The sequence below is a fragment of the Sinohyriopsis cumingii genome, chromosome 2, assembly GCF_028554795.1.
Source record: "Sinohyriopsis cumingii isolate HCF-2022 chromosome 2, ASM2855479v2, whole genome shotgun sequence".
Classification (NCBI taxonomy): Eukaryota; Metazoa; Mollusca; class Bivalvia; order Unionida; family Unionidae; genus Sinohyriopsis; species Sinohyriopsis cumingii.
This window is the reverse complement of record NC_142962.1, coordinates 7,131,501-7,158,411: the sequence shown is the minus strand read 5'-3', so window position 1 is coordinate 7,158,411 and position 26,911 is coordinate 7,131,501. Positions and strand designations below refer to the sequence as shown.

General features: G+C 35.8%; 2 protein-coding genes and 1 pseudogene across 2 annotated transcripts in view; all 3 read right to left on the bottom strand.

The window, feature by feature from the left end:
- Positions 1-26,911, bottom strand: part of LOC149804294 (temptin-like) — an 81,087-nt gene that overhangs the window by 14,053 nt on the left and 40,123 nt on the right. The window lies entirely within an intron of this gene.
- On the bottom strand, positions 9,737-18,593 carry LOC149804296 (uncharacterized; annotated as a pseudogene).
- Positions 20,318-24,629, bottom strand: LOC149804295 (temptin-like). Its single transcript, XM_089932468.1, has 3 exons — positions 24,373-24,629; positions 20,970-21,123; positions 20,318-20,559 (listed from the first exon to the last, which is right to left on the bottom strand). Exons 1-3 carry the CDS (start codon positions 24,559-24,561, stop codon positions 20,471-20,473), a joined length of 432 nt encoding a protein of 143 aa, XP_089788594.1. The 5' UTR covers positions 24,562-24,629; the 3' UTR covers positions 20,318-20,470.

Below are 26,911 nucleotides of genomic sequence, written 5' to 3'. Positions count from 1 at the left end.
GTGGAGGGATACGGAGCCAAAATGGTTCCCTATAAATAAGAGGCAATTTTAATGAGCCCTTAGAAGGGCTATTTATGCTCAGCAGGTTTCTTGAAAGTGTGTCGACTGGATTCCTGTTCGCATACTTTCTCAGCCGTCCTGGTTTCAATTTACGTCCGACGGGGGGTGCCTCTAGTCCATGATATTCTGCCAGGAATTCTGCTGCGTCCATGAGAATCGCCACAGGGTGTTGTGTGTAGGCAGTGTTGAAACTACGTCGAAGTACCTCCCTGGAATGATACCATTGCTGTGGCCAGGGTTTTGTGGTTTTTTAGTGTCCTCCACGCTACACAATTGATGGCCTGTATAAACTCATTTGCTAAAGTTGGGTCCGCAACAGCGTCGTACAGTTCGAGGGCATTCATTCTCATGATGTTAGGGTCACTGTCTTGCTCTACTTGGGAAGCTTGGCTCTTTTTGGCAGCTTTTTCCCGTTTTTGTTGTTCTTCATAGATCTTTTGTGCTTCTGGAATGAGAGCTGTTTGTACTCGAGCCGTATTCAGGAATTCTTGTATATTGCTGGTTGCTGTATCCTGGTGAGTTTTAGTTGTTGTAGTTGGAGTAGATGTTACTAACTTCTTTTTCCTGTTCTTAGGTGGGCTGGCTACGACGCTCGCAAATGTTGTTTGTTGTTTTGGTATTGTGGTATCCAGATCGAAATCTGGTACCACTGGGGCAGTCGAAATCTGGAGACCGGCCCTCGTTGTTATTGTTGATTGCACTTCCCTAGCTGTTTTTGTAGGTTGCGCTTCATTTATAACAACTTTCTCCGTCGGCTGTCTTTGTTGGCTAGTATTTTGGTTCGTACTAGATGTCCGGGGCAGCTGTGGTTGCTTATGTGGCTCCCTTTGTTGCCTCGATTTCGCATCACTCCGTTCCTTGGACCTTGTATTTCTTTCTTCTATTTTATTTTCCCAAATTAAGAGCAAAGTTGTTATTCTAGCTTGAGCTCTTAAACTCCACCCTGTTGCGACTTGGAGGCCTAGGCCGTTCAGTGCATTCAAGGCTTGGTTAGGAATTAAATCCGACGCTAGCTCCATTAATTCTGTCATGCTTCTTCTCTGTTCGCTGCAGACTGAATGGATGACGAACTTTACATTGTCAGAATCGTTCAATATTACCCGATACTGATCTCGCGTACAAATACACATATTGCATTAACGTGCATAAAGAAATTACTTTCTATTGTAAACAAACAATGGCCGCAGACGCCGGCACTTTTGATTTGTAAACAAATCATGTACACTTGCGTACGAGGCGCTTTACGTTGTGGTTGTTTTAAAAAAAGTTCTGAATGAACTAAAACAGATGTTTCGTGGACTGCCACATACCAGTTCCTTTGGCACATTCCGCGTTGATACAATGTTTCGGATTTAGGCTAGCTACAGTATACAACAGACGCAAGAAAGGGTAAATACAAATAATATACAAGTGGCAAGTCATATGCTGTCTTCTTTAGCTGGTGATAAGAATGGCAAAAAAATATACTTACAGTTTTACCTCCTGAATTTCCTCAAATTTTGCTTTCTTAATTCTGCAAATCCGAATTACATGAGCCATGTCATAGGTTCTCAATCGTGATTACACATTTCGAAATTGTACTGCAATTTCGACGATAAGTGCAATTACATCCTCGTTACTGCACTCAAGCTGAAATAAACATAAAATTCCATAGCGTCTTTTTAACATTTGCAATTGAAATACTTCCTATTTTTCCCACATTATGATTTCAAACATTCAATTACAGAAACAGAAATAATCCCATGTAATTCATGTGGAATTGTCACATATAAATCCAGTCCATAATCACGAAATTTCGTCGAATCGAAAAAAGATCCCAAAATCTATTCATTCTAAATCAAATAAAAAAGTTGTTGCAATGCACATTCATTCACAATCTGACTCCAAATTTCAATTTTTTTTAAATAGACACGCCATTTTCTTTCGAATGTTATGTCGAGCGCGCAACTTTATCTGGGCGGAGTTATGTGCGCAGTAATAATGTTGTTGTTGTGTACTGAATATGCGCTTGTGTATTTAGTTTGGAATGCGGCATACATTCACTTACTTTGTTTCGAGTAGTGTATTTTGTTAATATAATTAAGCATTAAGTAGAATAATTTTTTTAGCATAAAATATAAAGGTTACTGCATTTGTATGGGAAAATATGAACTTTTTTTAGCATAAAATATAAAGGTTACTGCATTTGTATGGGAAAATATGAACTCGTTTTGTCGGCTGGATATACTGCACTCCCAAGGTCGTGCAGCATTTCCATTCAAAAAACTCGTTCATATTTTCCCATACAAATTCAGTAACCTATAATTATGAGATTACGAAGAGTAAGTATATAGATAATAAAAGTTTGAGACCGCGCTAACCTATAAAGGTCCCCAGTCTCAAAGTCCCGTGAAGATTCCCATCATCTTTTCCCCACAGTAAATTTTTCTAAACGTGTGCATCTATGATTGTAGCTCACGTAAGTCACTGAAAAGTGTTACACGAAGGTTTCAACCATTAGCCCTGCAGATGCTTGGATTCTCAGGCAAATCTTTGACGGCGATAGAACACTGCAATTTGTCTTTAGATATCTTACCGTATTAGCCAGTGTTGACAGCAGCAATGGGAACTTTTACAGATAGATTGATATAGGCAAGAACAACGCATGAGTGATTGTTTTAGTCAACTGAAGTGAAATGTTGTACATGATGTCTTTGGAAGCTCCACTGTTTGACACATACAGTATTGTGAAAGAATTCGTGTCTATAGCTAATGCTGGAATGAAATTGCCGCAGCCGGTGAACTTTGTTGCTTTGACCATTTGGCACTTGAAATCGCATAGCATCGTATAACAGTTGGCCAGCTATTCGGGTGACCTGTCTTCCATGCAACAATCCCGATTTTCATTTTTCGCTCGTAGACCAGGATGCGCATTTTCTGGAATATACAATTGATGATACAACTGTACATGAAGAGATCGACCTAGTAATGAATGTATAACTGGATAATGAAAGGTCATATGGGCACGTCGGGTTATCATCGCGAGAAACACGTTAGAACGGCGTATTACGGAAATGCCCTTCGTTGATAATGTCAAAAGAGCTGTTGTAGATCGGTTGAAAACCCTGGGTCCCAAGTGTGATTACATTGTATATAACAATGCTTTGAATACAACTGATGCTGAAAACTATTCTACCGATTTGCCCATTTCACACACTGCAGTGGACACAGGTTGTAATTCACAAAAGATAACATTACTAGATTTGTATAAATCAAATTCGTTCGGTTTCGCTAACAGTAGGATGGGTAGAAACCATTCAATTGGATCTTTCACTAACGTCAGTACAAAGGGTTCCTTTCTCATATTAATTATTTCTATTTACAGGTAATTTTGAAGTTGAATCAATTAGCGAATAGTCTGATTATTGAATCAATTAGCGAATAGTCTGATTATTGAATCAATTAGCGAATAGCCTGATTATTGAATCAATTAGCGAATAGTCTGATTATTGAATCAATTAGCGAATAGTCTGATTATTGAATCAATTAGCGAATAGTCTGATTATTGAATCAATTAGCCAATAGTCTGATTATTGAATCAATTAGCGAATAGTCTGATTATTGAATCAATTAGCGAATAGCCTGATTATTGAATCAATTAGCGAATAGTCTGATTATTGAATCAATTAGCGAATAGCCTGATTATTGAATCAATTAGCGAATAGTCTGATTATTGAATCAATTAGCGAATAGTCTGATTATTGAATCAATTAGCGAATAGTCTGATTATTGAATCAATTAGCCAATAGTCTGATTATTGAATCAATTAGCGAATAGTCTGATTATTGAATCAATTAGCGAATAGCCTGATTATTGAATCAATTAGCGAATAGTCTGATTATTGAATCAATTAGCGAATAGTCTGATTATTGAATCAATTAGCGAATAGTCTGATTATTGAATCAATTAGCGAATAGTCTGATTATTGAATCAATTAGCGAATAGTCTGATTATTGAATCAATTAGCGAATAGCCTGATTATTGAATCAATTAGCGAATAGTCTGATTATTGAATCAATTAGCGAATAGCCTGATTATTGAATCAATTAGCGAATAGCCTGATTATTGAATCAATTAGCGAATAGTCTGATTATTGAATCAATTAGCGAATAGCCTGATTATTCTGTATCTTATTTTTGATTACGCACAATGCTTGCCAACTCAAATGGAATAATAATGATATTATATTTATATGTAAGAAGGTTCAAGAGATGAATTTAGGAGAGCTTTGTGTTTTTATTGCCAAAATTTAGATATATTACGCAAAAGTTGAAAAGAGGTAATGGAGATTCTGTAAATTGTATTTTAAATCACTTTGTATCTGTTATTCTTCAGATTGCCAAACCTCTGTGTCTGAAAATCACTTTTATGACTGAGGAATCTGTCATGCGTAATAGTGTAAAGAAAAAAATTGAATGGTTTAATTCTAATTGTTTTAATGCTAACACATTTTGTATACTAACTCTGAATAAATTTAACTTTTCTAACAATGTAGAGAATATATCATAAATGTGAATTAGTAGGAACAATTTAAAGAAATATTTGCCAAAAAGAGAGGTGTTTCCTGCAAAAGAAAAGGAAATTTAACACTTACGTGATAGCAAAGCGAATGATTTTTGACGGTTTTTCTTTTACATAGAAAGGCTTCCAGTGTGCACAATGTTAGTACTGATTCTTTCTGTAACTTCTTTTGTTAAATACATATTGAATGGTAAGTGTTAAAATTATAAAACTGGTGAATTTTTTTGATATAATGATTTTTTACGGTAAAAATTACCTTTGAGGAGCTAATTGGACCTATTACAGTTATAGAGGTAGAACCTGTCATGCGCTTTCTAAAATACCAAAATATCTTATGCTGATGATCAGTTACTCCATTAATATTTTATAGAATCTACTATATACGGTTGCCTCATCTTCTGGATATTTTTAATGTTATATTCGGGACATTTTCCAAATAAATCGTCCTAGGATATTATCGTGCGTTTGTATAAGAAAGATGATAATAATTATGGCAATAATTAGAGAGCTGTAAATTTAGCTGTGACAAACTAGCAGGCTTATGAGGTGACCCCCAATTTTTCTAAAGTTAAAAAGTTTTAACATCTGTTTTTTTTTGTTTCCTCCTCACCGCAGAATTTGCAACATAGTATGAATTTGTTAGAGATATATTGCAATAAATGGAATTTTGAAGTTAATACTAAAAAACTAAAATAATTACATTCAGCAAATATCTTCAAGTTTTTAATGAGTTTAAACTGTTTAGATATTGTGTATAAGAATACTGTTAACATTTTGTTAAATCAATAGGCATTAGTCAGTAAATGTGTTAAAGTATTCATTACGTAGATAGTCAATACGCATAAATATGATCTGTTTAACGCATCAGCTAGAATCTGTTTTATGTTATGCACGCGTAACTATCGAAATCAAAAGACATTGAAATTGAATATAAACATGTTATGCGTTAAATCTTCCACGTGCAATATATAATATATGTTGAGCTAGGAAGATACGTGTTTATACTGTTATGTATCACGATATGTACGAATTAGTAAGTATTGGTGTTCTGTTGTTAATACTAGTAAAACATTAGTGTTAAATATTTATCCAAGGAGTACCATTGCGTCAATTAATTCAATCTGGCCGTTATTCTCCATGTGGAATCGAACGTGACCACCGTTGTTTTAACTTATCTTTTAAAACAATTTTAACACTGATTATTTAGAAAATGTGTATAACTTTATAAAAGTTTGTCCTTTGTACAACCATGTTTGTAGGAAGGATATACGTTCCTATTATAACGCAATACCAAGAGAATTCAAATTATTTGAACTCCAGCAAGTTAAACAAAGAAATATTATGTTTATCGGGTCTAGCTTCCAGAAATAAGAGAAGTGTTAAAGAAGAGAAATGCCAAGGTTTCTCGTCAGAAAAAGGAGCACATTGAGAGGTAAGTGAGCATTCACTTTTCTTAGCACGATCCAACCAATGATGCATTGAAAGGGGCGCTCACCAGTTATTATGTACTTCTGAGAGAGTGACGTATGTAAGGTGAAGTTGTTTGCATTTAAAACATGCACAGTGGAGAGAATGTTGGCATACCTCTATGCAACATTAATGTAATGTGGATGATATTTCTTTAGATATTATACTTATGGAAATTGTACAAGATCTAAAGACACTACTAACTAAAATGACTGCTCCCTTGTGCTAAAAATATAGCCTGAAGTACACTATCCATAGCAGCTATTAAAATAGGGAAAATGAATTTTTGCCAGACTAGCCAATACCAGCTTCTGAAAGTGCAATGAATTAATTACCAAATATATAAAACATAAAAATGTTATCGGCTCTTGTTTTATACAATTTACCTCTCAAGTTCAGGAAGTGAAGATGACCAAGTGGAGCTAGCACTATTTTGAAAGGTGCACATCTGGAGTAAGGCTGTATACTCTATAACCCATATTACACCCATCAATCATACACCAAAATAAAGGAAATTAAAGGTTCTTTAAATTATAACGAAGATGTACAAGGTCTTTTTTAAATAGCCAGTATAACCAGTGAGGAAAGCCGCGGAAATTCTTGTTCTTTAAAATTATAACCCTTATGCAAAATACGAAACTGTAGAGCACCATCTTAAGTTGTTTAAAGACGCCAAACTTGAAAATAGGTTATCGTCGAATAAGAGCAAAAATTTATTCGAGTACAAGTCCTATTTTCATATGATTACAGTATGAAATATTGGATTAAATGATATATTGTATTAGTACTTCACCAGGATGCATCCAGTCATCTAAGTCCCATATTTTTAAAAAAATTTAATTGTTTGGGAAATGTCGAGCTGAGTTGGTTTAATGCGCAATAGATGGGCATAGATTATAGATGACTAGGAAATTAGAAGTATTTACACAAATATTGGAAATTTAACTGCATAGAAAAGAGTTTTAGTACATAGGGATGCATTACTTTTTATTGTTGCTTCAAAAGCTCAACATCCAATTATGCTTGTTAGTAACCATGTTTTCTCGTGGGTCGGTAGTTCTTTCCGGGGTTTTCCGGGTTCTTCCTCCACCATTAATACTGGCCGCCATGTATAGCCTATCGTGTGCTGAAAAATGGCGTTAAACCCTACAACAACAACAACAAAGTAACCATGTTTTAGGAAAGAACAGATCACATGTTGCTCTCTCTCTCTCTCTCTCTCTCTCTCATATTCTCCAATCATACATACTGTTTTCAAGTATATACAAAAAGTAAAAGTATCTTGTCATGGTGAACTTTTATCTTTTTATTCGTGTCTATGATATATGGAAGCGGATTGATTTTTAAACTCCTCAGTTAGAGTACACGTCATATGTAATTACAACATTGAAATAAAACAGGCAAATCTCCTGTAATATAAAAAAATCACAAAAAGCCTTTTTTAAATTATCAAAATCAGTTTTTAAATAATATCATAATTTATTGATTGTATGATTTATTAAAATGTCAAGTAATAATGACAATAAATATTGAAGAGGGTCTAATTATGGTCACTATTCACCAGCAAGACTAACAAGAGTAAGTTATCTTAATTGTACACAAGAAGTAAAGCTTATTTAGTTTGGCTGGTATCAGGGGATAAACAGGGCCAGTGAAATGAGCTGTATGACAAATGCCGGAACAAACAGCAATCAACTTTTAATCTTTATTGTATTTCTTTATAGACTGGAGTTTTGTGATAAAAATTCAGTGTCTGGTACTACTGAGCCAGAGTTCAAGATGGATATTCCAGGTCTAGATAAGTACAAGGATGCCCATGTTGGAACGACCAGCAATTTTCCTCAATTCAACATGGAAAGGTTGACAAAATAATTGTCTCAGTATTTCAAGGACTTTGATGCCAAGTGCAGAGACTTGTATGAAGATAGGTACTTGCGATGCTACCGTGTGTATACCCAGAGAGAGGTTTCACACTTATCCATTGTATGGGCTGAAATGAAGAAGTCAGTAACCTATAAGGTAGACCTGTCACTGGATGAAAATGGGGTAGTGCAAGAAGCTCAGTGTAAATGTGATGCTGGACAAGGCCCTTCAGCTCAATGCAAACATGTTGTTACGGTCTTGTATGCAAGTGTCAGGTTTTCGCAAGATGGAATCATTTTGTGAGAACTGTCGTTCACTCAGGTACTGCAGACATCTCATAAAGCAATGCCACACAAAGTTTCTCATCTCAAGGCACATCACCTGCAGACCATTCGTGGAATTTATAGAATCATGCAATTCGACCCACGCTCTACCAAAATATCATGCACAAGAAACCTACCCAGATCATTTTAGAAATGTTTGTTTGAATTATAACGGTTCTATAAAGATGCCAGTACGCCATCACTTCCCCCCAACTAACATACCAGCACTTAGCAAAGCTCCTCAGTACCAGACACAAACCATGGAAGAACATTTTATCGAGAAAGAAAACAACACAAAATTACCAAAGGCCAGGCTAACCTAGTCGATGAAGCAATACGATATCAGTCCGCCTGTCAACAATGGGGTGACGAGAGGTGCAAAAGACTTACTGCCTCTATGTTTGGTTCTATCTTTAACGCTACTGAAAGTAAGGACAGACAAGCCCTAGCTAGATCGCTGTGCATGTGCAGATCAGTCCGCACTGCACCTATTCTCCATGGCGTAAACTATGAAGTAGTAGTCTTAAATAAATTTGAACAATTAAAAAGTATCAAGACATAACCTTGTTGTTTATTCATTAGTGAGGAGTTTCCTTTTATTGGCAGCAACTCCAGATAGGATAATTAATGATACAACTCTTGTGGAAGTGAAATGCCCATATGCAAGCAAATACAAGGTCATTAACCACAACACCGTGCCTTACCTCAAGTTATCATCATCGGGCCCCACATTCGATACCAATCATGATTATTATTATCAGATTCAGGGACAATGGTTGTCCTCGGAGAGAAAGGAGTGCAAATTTGTTGTCTTCACCATGAAGGAATTAAAGGTTGTTTCAATAAATTTGACAAGGACTTTGTAGACAAGATGGTAATTAAACTTAAAGAATTTTTTGAAAGTCACTTCAACTAAGCATTAATCAATCATCACTTTTACAAACAATATTACAGCTATTACTTGCGAAGTTTAGGATGTAACATTACTATATTTCTTATTCATCTTACAGTGAAACCTGTAGTTGAATGGAAGACAAATGGAAATATTGGGTTCAAAATGATGTTTTATTTTAATGGAATATTCATATTTATAATCAATCAAGAAAACCCACACGATAACCAGAGTGCATACTAGTATATCACTTAAATTATTTTGAACTTGTATGTTAACTGTGGTCTGTATTTAAGTACATGTAGTAAAACACTTCAGTAACATTTCGCATCTTTGTTTTAATTCAACTTTTGTCACAGATTGCACATAGAAGAACATACAGGTATTCAAGTATGAGATACTTCAAGTGATCAGAGTGAGATAGACTACTGTACATAGTTGCTGAATTTAAATAAATGTCTTTGTTCTGAAAGTACCATATGTATTGTTTTGTTACACCGTTCTACTGCAAAAACCAGATTAAGATGAGATGTTTTTTCCCAATCATTTAGTGTTTTCTTACCAAACATATTTAAGCATGTCTAGGTACAATTCCATTTCTAAAGGAACACAGAGTAAAGCACACCTTTATTATTTCTGTTGCCAGCGCAGATTCGGTGTTATTAAGGGGGTTGCACAAAATTTAGTATGTTCTTGCTAAACCAAGGATTCTTTCAACATGAACTCGTTTGCTTGCGATTTTTCTATCTTTTATCATGCTTCTGGATGACAAACGATTCATGGCCTTGAAGAAACTTGGGATATTGATATGAATATTGAATGGAATGAAGATATCCTCTACACTGAAGCACTTATCATCCATTATTGAGTCCCCTGGATCACACATATTAGTCAGTTTACTTCTTTTACATATCTGTCGATCGCTAGTAGAGCCTCCATAGGCACTAGCAACATAGGAAACAAGTACACCAGGCGTGCAACGCACCAGTACCTTTACAGTATTTCTATTTTTGTACGCTCAAAATGTTGCTTGTTGTGAAAGTGGCTGTTTGGGTTTGAAAATTGGACAATCTGTACTATCCACTATCACCCTGGTATTGGTGTATTTTGCCTTAAAATCTGTAGGTGCAAAAAAATGAAGTAAATCTATGCATGGCCACCAGTTGACCTCATTCCACTTGTGAAACATAACATTTATCCACATTTAAACACATTGGTAGCCCCACTCTCAGTTAGTTTAAAAAGGCAACTGAGTTCGAAATTTGTAATGTGACGTCAGAGTTTAATTAATGTGCAAAAAACCTGATCTTCAATACCTATGTCACGTGATGTCCCATCATAGTAGTTGAGGTGGTATGCTGCTGCACCTAAAGTGTCTAATACAAATTTAAAATTCTGATAATTCTCCAGTCCGGTATAAAAATGTATGCCCTCGGGTACATTCACTAAATTCTGGATACTAAACATTGGTTGATCACCACTTTGTGTCCCACAATCCCTTGTGCTGGTTTCTTCAGTCTGAGGTGAGGCAAGGATATAGACTGGAACCACTAAAACAAAATTATAATTGCATTTGGTGAATTTCAAGGTTATCGCAGACTTAACAGAAATAATAATAATAATAATAATAATAATAATGGATAGTTCAAAATCAATACTTCTCCTGTAGGTTACACTGTTTGAAATGCATTTCGTATCCTTCCATCCATGCTTTTGGCGTCGATCTCGTCTTCCAAAGAAACGTTACTAATAGCACATTCAGGCATATTACAATGAATACTGATTCTGTAGTGGAGAGTTCAAAATCTCTACTGATTCTATAGTGGATAGTTCAAAATCAACACTGATTCTATAGTGGATAATTCAAAATCTCTACTGATTCTATAGTAGATAGTTCAAAATCAAGATTGATTCTATAGTGGATAGTTCAAAATCAACACTGATTCTATAGTGGATAATTCAAAATCTCTATTGATTTTATAGTGGATAGTTCAAAATCAATCCTGACTCTATAGCGGATAGGTCAAAATCAATACTGATTCTATAGTGGATAGTTCAAAATCAATACTGACTCTATTAGGGATAGTTCAAAATCAACACTTCTCCTATAGGTTACACTGTTTGAAATGCATTTCGTATCCTTCCACCCATACTTTTGGTGTCGATCTCTCCTTCCAAAGAAACGTTACTAATAGCACATTCAGACACATTGCAATCAAGAACCGTGTCATACAGTCCTATCACTGCGAGATGGATTCATTAATGTCGTAAGTCTTACAAGCCCAAATGTGTACAATATACATTTTTTCCCAATCAGTGTAAAATTGAGGAAAGATATCTTTTTATTTTGACCTAGAGGAAGAGACATTAAAACCCTGGGATGTACAGTAATAACTATATTTTGGACGGTAAGACATTACTGATAAGTATCACCAAAAACATGATACCTAATTTTGACTGTAGTACATGTACAACATATTACCATTGTTCCCATTCTGATGATATCCCTAATATTTATAATCACAGGTAGGAACATTACGTCTGTTATGTATATACTGTCCTTTATTCGACATGTCACTTTTCCAGAGCATTATGTTTTATTCAAGTCTGCCTGGGCAACTATGCCACGTATTCTGTGCATTTTGGTTGCTTACCATCCCATTTTGAGCTTAAATTTCACGTCTGCTTTTTAATAATCTATTTTATTACTTAGGTTGGTACTGCGTACCTGGGTAATGATTGTTCACGGTGGTAAATCTTGGTTTCAGTACAGGAGTAACATTGTGCGTGTTTTCAGTAGAATTGACGTGCACGGGGTTCCCATGCATTAGATCAGAATTAAAATGTGGATGTTAGCTAATCCTTTGCTAAGAAAAAGATGTCGTGGTTTGACATATATGGTAAGTTGAACGATGTGCCAATATTTGAACATATTGCGTCATGTCCACATTCTGTCTTGAATATGGCCAGATACAAGGACCGTATCTACCTGGAATAGTAATAATGTGATAAGGGTCTTATATGTTATCTCAATCTGATTTTTGTTTAATTCTGTTTTGAGACAGTCAGTAGTTGCACCAGGGTGTGATTTCACATGGACGTCACATGAAAGTCATCTTGTGTTGATTCATTTCGGGATAGATGATCCTGTAATGAGGGTCGTTTTGGTGAGAAGGGGTGATGACTAATTCGATTTTGGTCTTTCTGAGGCTGTTCGTAACTTTCTTTAGTGTGTATAAGTTTCTTAGTTCCTGATTTACTCCTGAATGGATAGATAGTGGTCGTTTCGTGTTCCGACCTTGGATACTTTTTATTGGCGTTGATCAGTTCGATTATGTGTTTGTTTAGTAATACGGTTCTTTTCTTATTTGTTTCAAGTTTGGCTTCTAATATTTGCTGTTTGATTTCTTCCTGTTGCATTGAGTTTGAGTTGCCACACACATCCATACGTCTTGTGATGCTGGATATTAAGTGGTTTAGGTTTACAATTTTTTTAAAATTCTATATCGTTTGACAGAGTTTGAATAGTTTTACATAAATCCTAGTTGGTTTGTATCCCCCCATCGATTTTCAACAACGAAAATCGTTAATGTGATTTTTTAAAAATGCACAGGACCTAATTATTTCATTCATTAATTTATAATTTCTAACCTGACTGTGACCAGGGTGGCATTAACACTGTCATTTTCTGCGCGTTTCGTGCTTAACGGAGTTTCCATACTAACGTGGCGCCATATTGAATACATAATGAGAAAGTCTTTCTTCTCAGACAACAGAGTGACGTAGTTCACCTTATTCGGTAATACCGTAAGTTACCATAAGTTTGAGAGTTGAGAGCGTTATCCATTTGCACTCTGTATATAGAAACTACAGCGCTTATTAAAACCACGTGAAAGGTAAATATTTAGTTCTCATTCGTTTCCTTTGCTCTATTCGACATTGCAAACATGGGAAGCAGACGACGTAGTATTTACCTTCAATGTACATATATGTGTAATCGTGTAACCATCCTTTCGCTGAAAATGGACTTGTCACACTGGAAACGACCGACGAGCAGGATCGTCCTTTACGCTGAAAACTTCAGTTTTGGTATTAAATGCGCAGACCACAACGGTGTTTCCCCCCACCCCCGTTCGTAATCACGTTTGAACTTATAAATCAATGAATGAACTATCTTCTGTGTATTTTTCAAATATCTCTCTTATGCTTTTCGTTTTTTAAATCAGTAAGGGGTATAACAAACGGGGAGGTTTATTAAAACTATAGTTGATTTGACATGACCATTCATCTTCGCTAGTCAAGGTTCCAGTATATTAACCCTCATTACACCTTGGCGGATCGAGCAGATATTTCTGTGCTTCGGATCTGTGAATTTCATTGGCTGCGGCGGCAGGCTACCGCATCCAATCAAAATCAAGTTGCTCAGATTTGAACATTGTTCTTACATGATCGAGACAACGGGAGAACACAACTTGAAATAGGCAATTTTCCACCGCCGGTCTTTGTTTGTACAAACACATTTCACTCAAATACACTTGCTATGCCTTTTCTGTGTTACTTAGTCATATATTTGATTTTAAACTTAGAAAATATCCTTTTAAAGATAATACTGAGGGAGGTATTTTATGAAATCAAGACAATAAACTAACATATCTGTACGATCCTTCAAGGTGTAGATAGGTTTGACATATCGGAACCTTGGCTAGCGAATACAATGACCATTGTGCATTCACGTACTTCATCTATCGAAGTCTGAATTGCTATGAGGTCTTTATGTATTTTTCTAAACTGAGTACAGAGCCGTAATCCTAATAGATATATATCGCTAATACCAACATAAGTATATTGCTACCAAGACATATGTATTTGGTACCAAGACATACGTATGTTACACCTTGTCATCTTGTTAAAAATTTTGTTTGATTATGTTTTACAGTCACTGCTACATATATATTAATTATCAGCTTCAACGGTTTTTATTTGCACCAGGCTTCGTATAGACATTGCTGGACATTCGTGGAGCTATTTTTATACCGTCGTACACAACACTCTATTCACTCAACTGCTCAGTCAGGTTATCACAATATGTATCGATGCTTTTTTCATCTTGTTCACTGTCATCCAGCTCTGAAACAGTTGCTTCATTTTTTTTGTGATTGTCCAATATGGCGTGTTGGGTTGATTCTTGCTCTTTTTATTTTTTGACGTACAGGTTTTGGCATACAGGTTAATTGTTGCCTCCGTTTTCGAGTTTTCAAAAGCGGTACCCCATTGTTGAGCTTGTTGCTTGCTACTGAAGTAATACAATGTGCTTTCAAGAGATTTGTTGTTATGACTGGATATATGATGCACATGTCGACACAAACCGTGTTTCAGTTTTAAATTTTGTCGAAGCAGTATAATTCGGCAAATGAGAGATCACTGATTATATATTTCTTCTTCTCGTAATTCAATGTCAAATGTCATTGTAATTTGCATATTAAGGATCTACATTCTATTTCTGGTAGTAGACTATCGGACGCAACTGGAAAAAGGGTTGGATTCTGCTTATATTTGTAGAGGTTAATATTTTATAATACCAACTCAACTGTTTATTTTTTAATCGTACCAACATTTGCTATCCCTGGATTCTATAGGAGAATGCTTGATAATAGAAGACATAATTAGTACCTATTACAAATAAAGAATTTTTAATCCGTACTCTACGGAGATTCGAACACACGTCCGAACCCATCGCCTTGCCTGCACACAATTGTGAATATTCCATTACGACTAAGCACACATCACCAAAACATGATGCAACTGAGTCGGTGTTATATTCAATCGTGATTACCCAGTAATTAATTCTCATCTACCTACAGAGTAGAGTCATTCCGGAGTGCATATAACACCGACTACTTTACATCATTTTTTGGTGATGTGTGCTTAGTCGTGATGGGATATGGACTGGTGTGTGCAGGCAAGGATATGGTGCCGTTTACCCCCGGACCTAGGTTCGAATCTCCGTAGAGTACGAATGAAACATTATCTAACCTGTATGATAGTAGTATTCGTTTTATTTGAAATATAAAGCTTTACAGTAAATAAAAAGCAAAAGCAGCATGGTATTTTATACCAAGTGAAGAACCAGCATGTTTTATTAGCAAGCAAGATCCGGGCTCTTTGCCAATAAACAAGATATGCAGTCCATTGTGAAGGAGATGACGAAAACGAGGAGGACGAAATTAGGAGCAAAAAGAATTTTACAGTACATGGTAGTCGTCTATTTGGACAGTCACAGTCACACAAATCTAAAATGTGATTTCCAAAAGGGACATTTATGCCTGGAGACGTAAATAGGCAAATTAACCTATGATACTGTAAAACTTTCTTTCTCGAGAAAATAAATTTCCTTCTTTCTTTGTAAACAGACCCTACAATCGTCCAGTGCTATATTAAAATTTTAAATTAATATTTTTGTTTTAAAGTAGTTTATTAGTAGCGTTACTATTATTTCTTTAAGCATTTCATCTGCTAACTCCCTTCTATGGCGATATAGCTAGGTTTTCAGGGTGTAGATTACGTATATTTGTATTATTTGGGTTTTCATTAGTCTAGTACACCAATTAGCGCTATAAAATTGTAAAGGCTTCTTAATCTTTATACCATTTATTTGTAATTTACACTGCGAAAAGTATCCTTTAAGCGTGCTAATTACTCCTACGAATAGTGATGTTTTAATCGCAACATTATTTCCAGTAATTCTGCATCAGTCTATTTAGTATATAAGTTACATTATATTGTCGTAAAATGTTTATTTGATTAGAACTGGTTTACAGCTTTCCAAACCAGGAATGCAACTGTTATGACCAGTATCTTTAAGTTGGTAATTCTTGCATGTTCTAGAAACCAAAATCTGAGACTTTCTGCAGGGCTACTCAGTCTGATTGCTTTCATTTATTCGCGTGGAAAGCAATCATCAGCAGTTCCATTTCATGTAAGACCTTTTATGTCCAGTATAATTTTTGGATGAAAAAGATGTCTTGAATCGAGTGAAAATTGGAAGGTAGCGTGCACACAAAGCGGGAGGTAGCCGAGCTCTTTGGGAAGGCCAAAGGTAAAGAATTTTTAGCAATAATTTGAGGACCGGTGACCTGTGATGAAGTTTAAATATGTGGAGTGAGGGTCAGATGTTAGTATATAGACCGGGATCTTTACATATATTGCTACGTTTGCGTTTTCTCTTTACTGAGTAAAATGTTTGCTGAAGAATATTTGCTATTAATGATTTTGTGAATGAATGAAAACTGTGAATATATATCTTTTGAGTAATTCGCAGATATTTTTTGAAATGCGAATTTTTAAGTCTATAACATATTATTTTGGCAGTTAAACAAGTTTTACATATTGATGGAGAAATTTTAGACATTCAATATAATCCAAGAACATGTAAATATTATCTGAAGGAAAATAAAGGATGCATAAATATTTAGAATGATGTAGAAACATTAATTTATTGTTGATATAAAATTAAGAATTCCTTCCTCGAAAAGATTATGTTAATATGAATTTGCATAATGACCAACAAGATCACAGTTCATGCTCTCTAAGTCTAGAAACTTTGGATTGTTTGAAATTATACTCGCTCAATGGAATACTGATCTCCTACTGGTCAGACGAAAAAAGTTATCCGAAAGTGCATTATGTCATTTCGGTCGAACAGTGAAAGGGCAGTATGCCATTCAGCGCGTTCCACTTCGATATCAAGCGTGCGCGACATCCTCGGCCTTTTCTGTCAAATCGAGAAAGTTACCTCTAATGTAATTCGTCACCATTGAGAAAAATATTCTTAACAACATTTATTCACATGAAACAGTATGTGGTGGAAGAAGACAAAGTCACAATAAGAACATAGTCAGCCTTTGATGTCGCTACATCACCAAACACATAAATTTGATATGTATTCCTATAACCACTTCCAAGATCATTTCACGATCTGACGGAAATGGCCGAGCGATGTTCCAGTCGGCGTGCGCAACCCAAACCGTGTCCAGCGGTAACGTTGGAAAGATACGGTACTCCCTGAAGAGACTGACACTCCCTAATTTTGATGAAGACATAAAAAGTTATATATTTGAGCTTAATATTAGCGCTGAATTTATCGCGCTGTACGATGCGTAGTTTCAAAGACAAAGATGATGCTTTAAACAGAAGCAATATTAAAAGCAAAGTTTCCTTAAGAAGTAATTAATTTGGGATAATTTAACTTTATCTCTAAACCATAGACATAAAACAATGCAAGTTTATATTATTTTTTAAATGGATTATAAATCTGTGTTATTTGTTTACAAGGTCCACACCGGCCACCCTAAACAATAGATCGTTTCATTCAGTACCGCTCCTCCTTTACCTATTATTGTCATGCTCGATCTCTCGTTATCATTCTCATGCACGGATTTTAGCACAATTCTGTCGTGAGAAGGAATCAGATTTGTGACATCGGAAATCGCCAGTTTCGTACAGTTGTATATGGATCTTTAGGAAGTGTTCAGATATAGAGGATCTCAAATGGGTAATGATTTAATACTGAATTTATGAAACTCGTTGAATAATGTCCAGCTGCTCGCCAAGGCTCGAAAAAGCTTGACATTATTCAACGAGTTTCATAAATTTAATTTTAAATCATTACCCATTTAAGATTCTTATTATCACATTGTTTTTATTTGATTGGAAATTGTTTAGATAGAAAGAGGAATGAATAAGTTCGGTCATTCCAACAGGCGATGCACCTTTAATTTGTTATGCATAAAATATAGACCCAAGCAAAGCTAACTAGTAAAAGTAGATTTACTTTTTAACAAACTATAAATCAAATAGCAAGCGTCCATCTGAATAAACATGACATTTTATAACGACAAAACCATTTCTCAAAATGGAATGATCAATGCGTGTGATGTGACATTGTTTGATACTGTAGACAGTTGGCCTAGGGTACATGTTTACTCTAAATTGTCACTTTTACAACTAAACATTACATTGTTGCGATTCTCATGTGAAATAAGATTATTTGATGCAGAAATTCCGATATTTTCTGTAATGTACGTGACCAGATATTTGCAGTATTTGATTTGGAAAAGTAGACTGTGTAGAGGACATAAACAAATTTCTTTTTGTGTCGGCTTTGTATCACATATTTACTGCGTAATATGCTGTGGTTGGATAACGTACTGTCAGTTTGGAGACAGGTTTATATCCACATTCTTCTGTGAACAGAGGTGAGATTATTTACTTCTGTAAGTTAACATTTAAACACGCTTGTGTAAAACGTGGATTCTGTGTTACAGACGAACCATCCCCCTTCCACCCCCACCCCACATACTCCCTATCAAAACAGCAACACTCTTAATTTTACTTCCTGTTGTTGTTTTTGTCTTGGAGTTTGACGCCATTTTTTAGATGATGATAGTGTTATACATGACATAACAAACCCCTGTGGGTGTAAATTGTCCATATTCAGACAGCCAATGTCATTTTACCTCCACTTCCTTTCGCGAGTCGAGTTGAAAAATTACCGCCAAAATGTTCATTGAAAACAAAACATTTTAGAAGGCGGAGTTAAAAATGTTTTCCCACTATCGCAGCCGATCTGTAAAGAGAATACTGCACAATAATTTCATGGGCTTCTTTGGACCAATCATAATTACATAAAGTTATATGCTCACGTTATAATACAAAAAAAATATTAAACGGCACACACTATAGGCAAAGTGTACCGACCATGTGATAAACTGAGTTATGCATGTCACAAAACTCGATCATGTCTCAATATTCTGTATACATCTCGCACTGTCTAGCGGTAAGCATACACTTAGGTGTCTCGCACTGTATTGCGTTGAGCATAAGTATTTATTTCCCGCACTGTCTTGTGTTGAGCATAAGCGTTGGTGTCTTACACTGTATTGCGTTGAGAATAAGCATTTGTTTCCTGCACTGTCTTGTGTTGAGCATAAGCGTTGGTGTCTTACACTGTATTGCTTTGAGAATAAGCATTTGTTTCCTGCACTGTCTTATGTTGAGCATAGCGTTGGTGTCCTGCACTATAACAGGTTTTTGTTGTTAATGTAAAAAAAAAAAAATCCTGCCACAAGCGGGCCTGTAAATGGTCCTTTCTAGTGTAACGAGAAGCAATAGAAAGACTAAATGTCGCAGTCAGGAATCAAATCCTGATTTGTTGTCTCATATTGGGGCACACATGCTACAATGTCCATACCAGCTAGTGAGTAAGCGGCCTTGTAAAAATGTTGTCGCAATAACTTCAACATTCCTACATTTTCAAAAAGACATAATATCTGAATACCAAGAATGAATTTTTTTTACTTGCGTCTGACTATCTTGTCTGCGTGACACATACTTTGTTCATGGGTAATTGAAATTTGCTTAATTTACATCATGTGTGTAGGAGGATCTACCAGTCATTTGGGTGAAAAATGTCGTCTTTTTCTACATTTGTTTTAGAAGATTGGGAAATTGAAATGTCGGTATTTGAAGACATCACCACCCCTCCCGATAATGGTAATGTATATGAAATACGTAAGATCTCATTTTACGTTTTTGCGTTTAATGCTTGAAATTTTAGAGGCTTTACAGTTGACGTCTGGAAATGAAATTCTATTGATATACATGTAATACCGTTGTACGTCTGTGAAGTATCCTCAGTCAGATGCAGCCGTTCATACCTTAATTGTAATTATTTTCTTGTATGTGTGTGATTAGTGACCGTTTATCTCCTTCAGTTGACATTGTTGTCGAAAGTAGTGGATGGACGCCATTGACTAACAAAGATGTAGTGATGTAAAACAAACTACTTAATCAAGCACACAAGGAACAAATGACGAAGTTTCTCGAAGCAGTTTGCATCAGTGACGTACTAAAATCGGACATTTATGCAAATATATTCATATTTAGATAGAACCTTTGAAGGCGACTATAATACTTGGATATGCGCTTATCTGATTTTATAAATTATAGCTACATATTAATAATTTTATCGTTAAAATGGATTATAATCACGCAGCCGTGGTGATGAAGGATAAACGAAGTAGTATCCACCTCAACAAAAATTACTTTAATTGGTGTATTCATTGTCTGAAAGTAAAGAGTAGAACACATTCAGTGGAAAGTCTGCAGCAGGTTGCAGCATGTTTTTATTTAATTTTCAAGACCTGTTTCCACACAATTTTTTAAAAATATTTTAGTATCTCCCCACTCATAAATGTCATCGGCTGTGCTATCACGTAGCAGTATATCCATGGCCAGCATTTGTAAACTATGATGAAAGAACACATTCGTGGCCATGGCATCCACAGAAGAATGCTTGGTTAGAACAAACATTGGATCCGAGTGGTTCACAGATTCCTGAAAGAATTAAAAGAAGAACACGTTAATTATTTTAAGTTTTCTCCGCGCACACAAGAGAGTTGCGGTGGCTTGTTGATTAAGATGCTAGACTAGTAACCAGACATGAGCAGGTTCGATTACTACTGTTAAATCAGCCTTGATCGACTAATATGGCGTGTCATCATTTCCAATGTTTCTGTAACAATGATACGCTTAATATGTATTACGTCATTGAATATTTGTCAATGTTTTCAATATTTACCGTATGAACAATATTGAAAATAAACGACATGCAAATAGAACAGTCAGTTTTATAGTTATTAGTTTACAATCAACATTATATTGCGATGTTTGAAGCCTTATACGTAGTTATGTGTTCTCAAAAAATCAGTGGATATTTAGTACTAAAATTGTCTAATCTATAGTACCCGGATGTCCGGTGGCATTATGAGCCGGGGCATCACCGCCTTTGCTCCACCTGCAATGTGGATCTCCCAACTCGTCGCCATTCGTCTTGCCGTCACCGTCAGAATCCTTCATGCAAAGGGATAGGGTCCACGTATGGTTCACAGCCGCAAAGTCCTAGCCGAATAGAGGACGGTCTGAGTGAAATGATGTATGAGAAACAATGTTCCTTATTTAAAAACCAAACAAAGCTACATTACCAGATCGTATATCCAGATAAATTCTAAACCATATTGCCGATGATATTTCAGTCCCCTTGCGTTTAATATATAAGTATTTATCCATTATATTTCTTTCCCATCTCAACAGACAGTGGCCATTGTTATACATGTATTCAAATGGGGATATATTTAATCCGTTATTGTCCTTATTGAATGTCAAATGTAAAACTTGGCCAAAAGGATTTTTAAATATGTTTACAATTTAATCAATATACTTATAAACGCCAAAGCTGTTTTCAACCAGGGCCTCGAGTGGCCGAGTGGTCTAAAGCGCTCTCCATTACGGATCACTGGCATCTCACCTCTGTCTGCGTGGGTTCGAGTCTCAAGTTCGGCCAATGTGGGTATGTGAGAAAGCTTGCCAGTAGCTTCTCGTTGGTCAGTGGTTTTCCCGGGCTCTTCCTCCACCATTAATACTGGCCGCCATGTATAGCCTATCGTGTACTGAAAAATGGCGTTAAACCCTACAACAAGAACTATTTTCAACCTATTACTATTTATCAGTAGCTTTATTTCCTGAACGGGATACTAACATGACCCTATGTATCGCAACGGAGCGTGTGAACATATACTGAAAGAAATTAAAATGCCTTCTTATTTAATATCAGAATTGTCTTTAAACATCTTTATCCGATATTTTCTTTTGAATCGTCCACCATTTCAGTTCAGCTGATAACTATTTCCGTTTTCAGCCTCGTATTTTGTGTGCCATATAAGGATATTGCTGTCTTATTTGAAAACGGAATCAGATCGTAGTAAATATGGTATAATTGAATAATGTCTCCAAAATATAGCATAGCAAGACTCATTTAGAAAACGAGTTACAGCGAGAAAATCGTGTTGTGGTGGACAAAGTACGGTTAGGTTAAACATACCAATATAATTTACTTGATATAGGGTCAACAGCTGTATCATTAGCCAAACTTTTTCAAACACACCACCCTACTTAAGTTGTAGAATTTAGCTACATTCATCTTTTTGTCTTCGACAGTAGTTTTATTTGCTCCATTGTAAGGTATAGGATCAAATCGTAGCTGGACCTCGCTGAGGCTACAACATCGTGGCTAGTTTCAACCGTGCTTATTCTACAGTGTGTCAGTAAATTGGAATGTATCATAAAATCTGGGACGTTCTTAATGATACAGACATAGCATGCATAGTCCTGTCACATACTTTCTGCCCATTACACAGAATGCACACAATTCGCTCGGTTACAAAACTAATTTTTCAGACCTAAACATTGTGTCTGCATTGATAATTAACTATTCGCAATTATATTTGACGAATGCAGTGTTCTTCGGGGATCGGTTTTGGGACCACTTTTGATTTTGATGTATATTAATGACAGCTGAGAAGTAAACAAGTCTTACTAGTCTCTTTATTGATGTCTCAGCTATGTGCCGCGGTGTCAGCTCAGTGTCGGACATGGCAACACATGACGAACCAAGTTCTTAGTCATTTGCAACAATGGTTTTCAGACTAGATGAAAACACATAATCCGGACAAAATAATTCGTGCATTTTTTTTATCTCCGTAATACTGCCTTATGTTTCTTATATCAGTTATTAAAATAAGATATCGATAAATAATGTGATCATTTCTGCAAACAAGCAGCTCGCCATGCTTTGAAAGCTTAAATATACTCTATCAAGATATATTCTAAATAACGTTGATCATATTCATCCTTGCCAAGAACAGGACAGTCGGAATTGTGACATGCATAGCAGCCTGAATAGTTACAGGCTTGCCAGTCTCACTCTATTCGTGACAGAAATCTAATAAATTTTATGCCGCTCAGGCTCGATCTGTTTTCCTAATCTTTCTTTCCGAGTATAATTAGATATCTTCGTTTTCTCCGTTTTGAATGCCGCAAATCGCCATGTTTATGAGAGTTTGTAAATCATGTTTGACCTAATATTTAAATATTGCGCTAATAATTTTCGCAAGACTATAGAAAATTTAACATTATTTTAGGCAAAATAGATACATTTGTAGTTGTTTGAAAGCTCTCTGCAACGTGCAAACTAGCCCAGAATTACTGTTATTCATGTAACATGTACATTTTGGGTTGAAACCTCAGCACACTTTTCCTTGAATGTGCCTAAGGCCAGAACAGAGAATGACATGTTTCGATCTATTATATCGATTCTTCCTATCCGGACATTCAAAGTATTAAACTGTATCATTTATTATTCTCGATATTTCCTGCAACAAACTCAGATATATTAAAGAAACGCAAAGCGTGACTTGGTCTTTTTGGTAGTTTTTTCATGCGTGCTCCATTAATGTTTGCTTTCTCTGTTGAACATGGTTCTCATCCTTTCTTATTCTGTTTCCGAAACTATTGTTTCAATATTTGTATATGTTCTTTGCGTTTCATAAGGTAGTTTTATCATTTTACGTTTTTGTACCAAGATACTCCAGGTGAAATTAAATCTCAGATGCAATAATTGTTTCCTAATGTTTAATCAGTATCGTTTGCAAGTGAACGATAGGTGGCAGGCAATTTTAATGAAATGTTCAACTTTAATTAGATTAGCACGCGTGTCACGCTAGCATTGACATTATTGACCAATGTTCTTGGTTTTCAATTAGGACATTGAGAACGTTGACATACTATCGACTTGTCTTATGTGAAGCTATTGTCGTTGATAGACAACCACAAAAACAATATTAGAATTGTTGTGTCTTTCAAAAGAAATGCATCTGCATTTCCTTACTCAGGGAAAAAATGCTTGAACTCTGTAGTTTCAGAGCAACTACTTACAGTTATAGCTTAACAACGATGGAAAAAAAAAACAATAAAGCTTGCATTTGTAATGCTTCTCCGACACGTTTCGGTGGTGGATTGCAAAATGATTACTAAACATGTACACCCGCATTACAGTGACATACAGAAAACGGCGCAATGCATTTGCACAATAACCAAAATAAGAGGCTGCTACAGAAATTACTAAAATGTCAACAGGGTTGATAATCCAACAGGATTTGTGGATGAGTTGATAATCCAACAGGATTTGTGGATAAGTGTCATAACCGCCTTTTATTTTTGACATTCCATCTTTTCCTCTCAACGACATTTAAATGTTTATGAATATTGTCATCTGCAACAATAACACTGGAAGACTTGTGACTGATTACTTACCTTTCCGAATGGGTTCTTGTCTTGGGTGTAATTTGTTGGATTATAATGACCAACAGGTGCCCATATTGGACCTCCAACAGTGCCGTAACACATATTTGGCACACCATACCCATTTGGGAACTCGTCCCTGTAAAATGGCCTTCCATATATGATACCAACGACGGTTATAATAAGCAAAAGTAGCATCATCGTGTCTTGCGGAACTATGTCTCGTAGACTTTCAGGGGAGATTCTTTCTAGGACGGAACAGGGAGTGGATTTTATAGTACTGGACTATGCGATGGTATCTCCATTTACTGATTACTAGTACCGTATATGTCATGCTGTCATGCCACGCAGAATTTTCCTGCTGTGTCGGCCATGCCAGAAACTTTGTGTTTTTATTAACGTATAAGTTTCATGTACAAACTGCCTCCTATTTCAAAATGTATATCATTGAGAACAACAAGCGAGATTTGTGTTACCTATTTACTTTGTAACACAGGTGATGATGCTGATTATTACCTTTGGAAAACCATTCTGAAACTGCCTTAATGACCTTCACTGAGTATTTATAAAGATATATCTGAGCAATCAGCCTTACAATCACGCTGCTGAGTTAAGCTGTCGTCTCTTGTGATGAAATCGACGCCATCCCAGCAATTATGCTGTTAGTATGTTTATTCGAAGATGTTACTGACCCTAAGCATGTTGCTTGCATTTAACAAAATATGAGAAACTTTAACCATGAAATGTATTATGAAGTCTGTACCCTCGATTTGGTTTCACTGAAATAAATTTAACAATTTTAACACGAGATTGGAATAATTAGGAATACTCCTCGGCCTTTTCGCCAACGACTGAAAAGTACATGGAACGCTGTAGAAAAACCACGACGTGTTCCAATTAGAGTGGAAGATACTAAAAACATTAAACATACTTTTTCACGTACCGGAAACGTTGCTACAACTAGTATTTTAATTATGGCTTCATATAGGATAAAACAATGCACTCACACACTTTCAGAGATTAACTCAAAATAAACTGTCAGTCTGGTTTTTTATTTCAGTCTGTTGGGTAATTTATTGCATGAGGGTCTTTATGGTATATGAAGAAACAGTACATGCAGTTGGGGTCAAAGAAGATAATGAAACAATCGCTATCTTCTCAAGTAGTCTTTCATGAGGGGATTTCTCAGCCAAACCATATTTTTGAACTTGCACGACAGTATGATTTTTACCCCTCCCAGATCCCCCCGAGTTAGTTTAAACAAAATACGAAAACAACTTTGCTGAGACAACAGCGTCGATTTCATTATCGATTGCCTAACTCGAGGACCTATCATGGAAATCATAGTCATCAAACAAAAGTAAGGTCGGCCCAGAAACAATCCACTTATATAAGACTACTGCAATTTTTATCTTATATTTCACACAAAATTTTACACAGTCACTTGTCGAGATATTTTGAAAGTCTCAGCTTTTGCTATTATATAACTCTCATCAGCACGACTGAACAAATACAAATTAATCTTACCACTAATAAGATAGCCAGATTCTAGAATCTTGATAAAATTCCATGTGAGACTATCGAGTATTCGACATAACATTTTGTACCTCGTCATCAACTGTGATCTTAGTATATTTATTCTGAGATATCGAATTGTAATGATTATCAATAACAACAGAAAGCGAATCGGTAACCCAAACAAGCTTACTAAAATACTCTGAATCTTCATTGCGAACAAGAGACAACTTTATGTTACTTCTGCTTTTGAAATATGTGCTGTAGTTTTCATTGTCAAGCAAAATCGGCATATTCTTAACTCGGAAAAGAATGCTTTTCATCTGTAACATGGTGTCCTCTACTGTAATATCTTCCATTATTTTTCATACTTGACACAACATTTAACTATCCTTAATTTTGAAATTCACACAATATTTACTGAATATTGTTTTTCGTATTTCACAATTCTGTTCGGTATCATATCAAGAAGCTAATCGTCTTCGACACGCGGTTCCTGTGTCAGATCTAACAATATAAACTTCTCACCTTTGAGATAAGCTCGAAGCTGATTGAGAATTTTCTTGTAGGTCGCTATAGCTATTTTACGAGACATATTTTTGTTCTCGTATTTTGGTTCTATTATTTTGTTTATTGCCGATAGAGCTACACCTGCCCCAGACACAATCAGGAGTAGTGGATTTGCGGTTCCTCCTGCTGGTGCTAATCTCGATGTTGTAAGTAACATAGGAATGTAGTTCAGCATGTGTATTATTTTGATGTAATATTTTCAGGCGCGTATTACGCAGAAATGTTTTTATGGTAATATTTGTAGCATTTGGTCAGCTCATCCGTGTCGTTGTCTGAGAGACCTGATTAGATATGATTCAAATCAATAATTTGTTCTTTTTGTGTCATTATGAAACTGTTTCTGTTATTATTTCAATTCACGTAGTAAAGATATTTTCAGCAGCAGTCTTATCAACCAGAGCACCAATTCACTATAAACACGATCAGCAAGAAAAGCTCTGTACTTATCATATACTTCAGATGAGAT

What these genes read in the sequence shown, in the direction of transcription:
- LOC149804295 (XM_089932468.1), bottom strand. Translation starts at nt 24,561, where the DNA reads ATGATGCTACTTTTGCTTATTATAACCGTCGTTGGTATCATATATGGA. An exon ending in ACAAGAACCCATTCGGAAAG is followed by an intron (nt 21,124 to 24,372) that starts GTAAGTAATCAG and finishes CTATTCGGCTAG; the next exon opens with GACTTTGCGGCTGTGAACCA. An exon ending in TAATGCCACCGGACATCCGG is followed by an intron (nt 20,560 to 20,969) that starts GTACTATAGATT and finishes TAATTCTTTCAG; the next exon opens with GAATCTGTGAACCACTCGGA.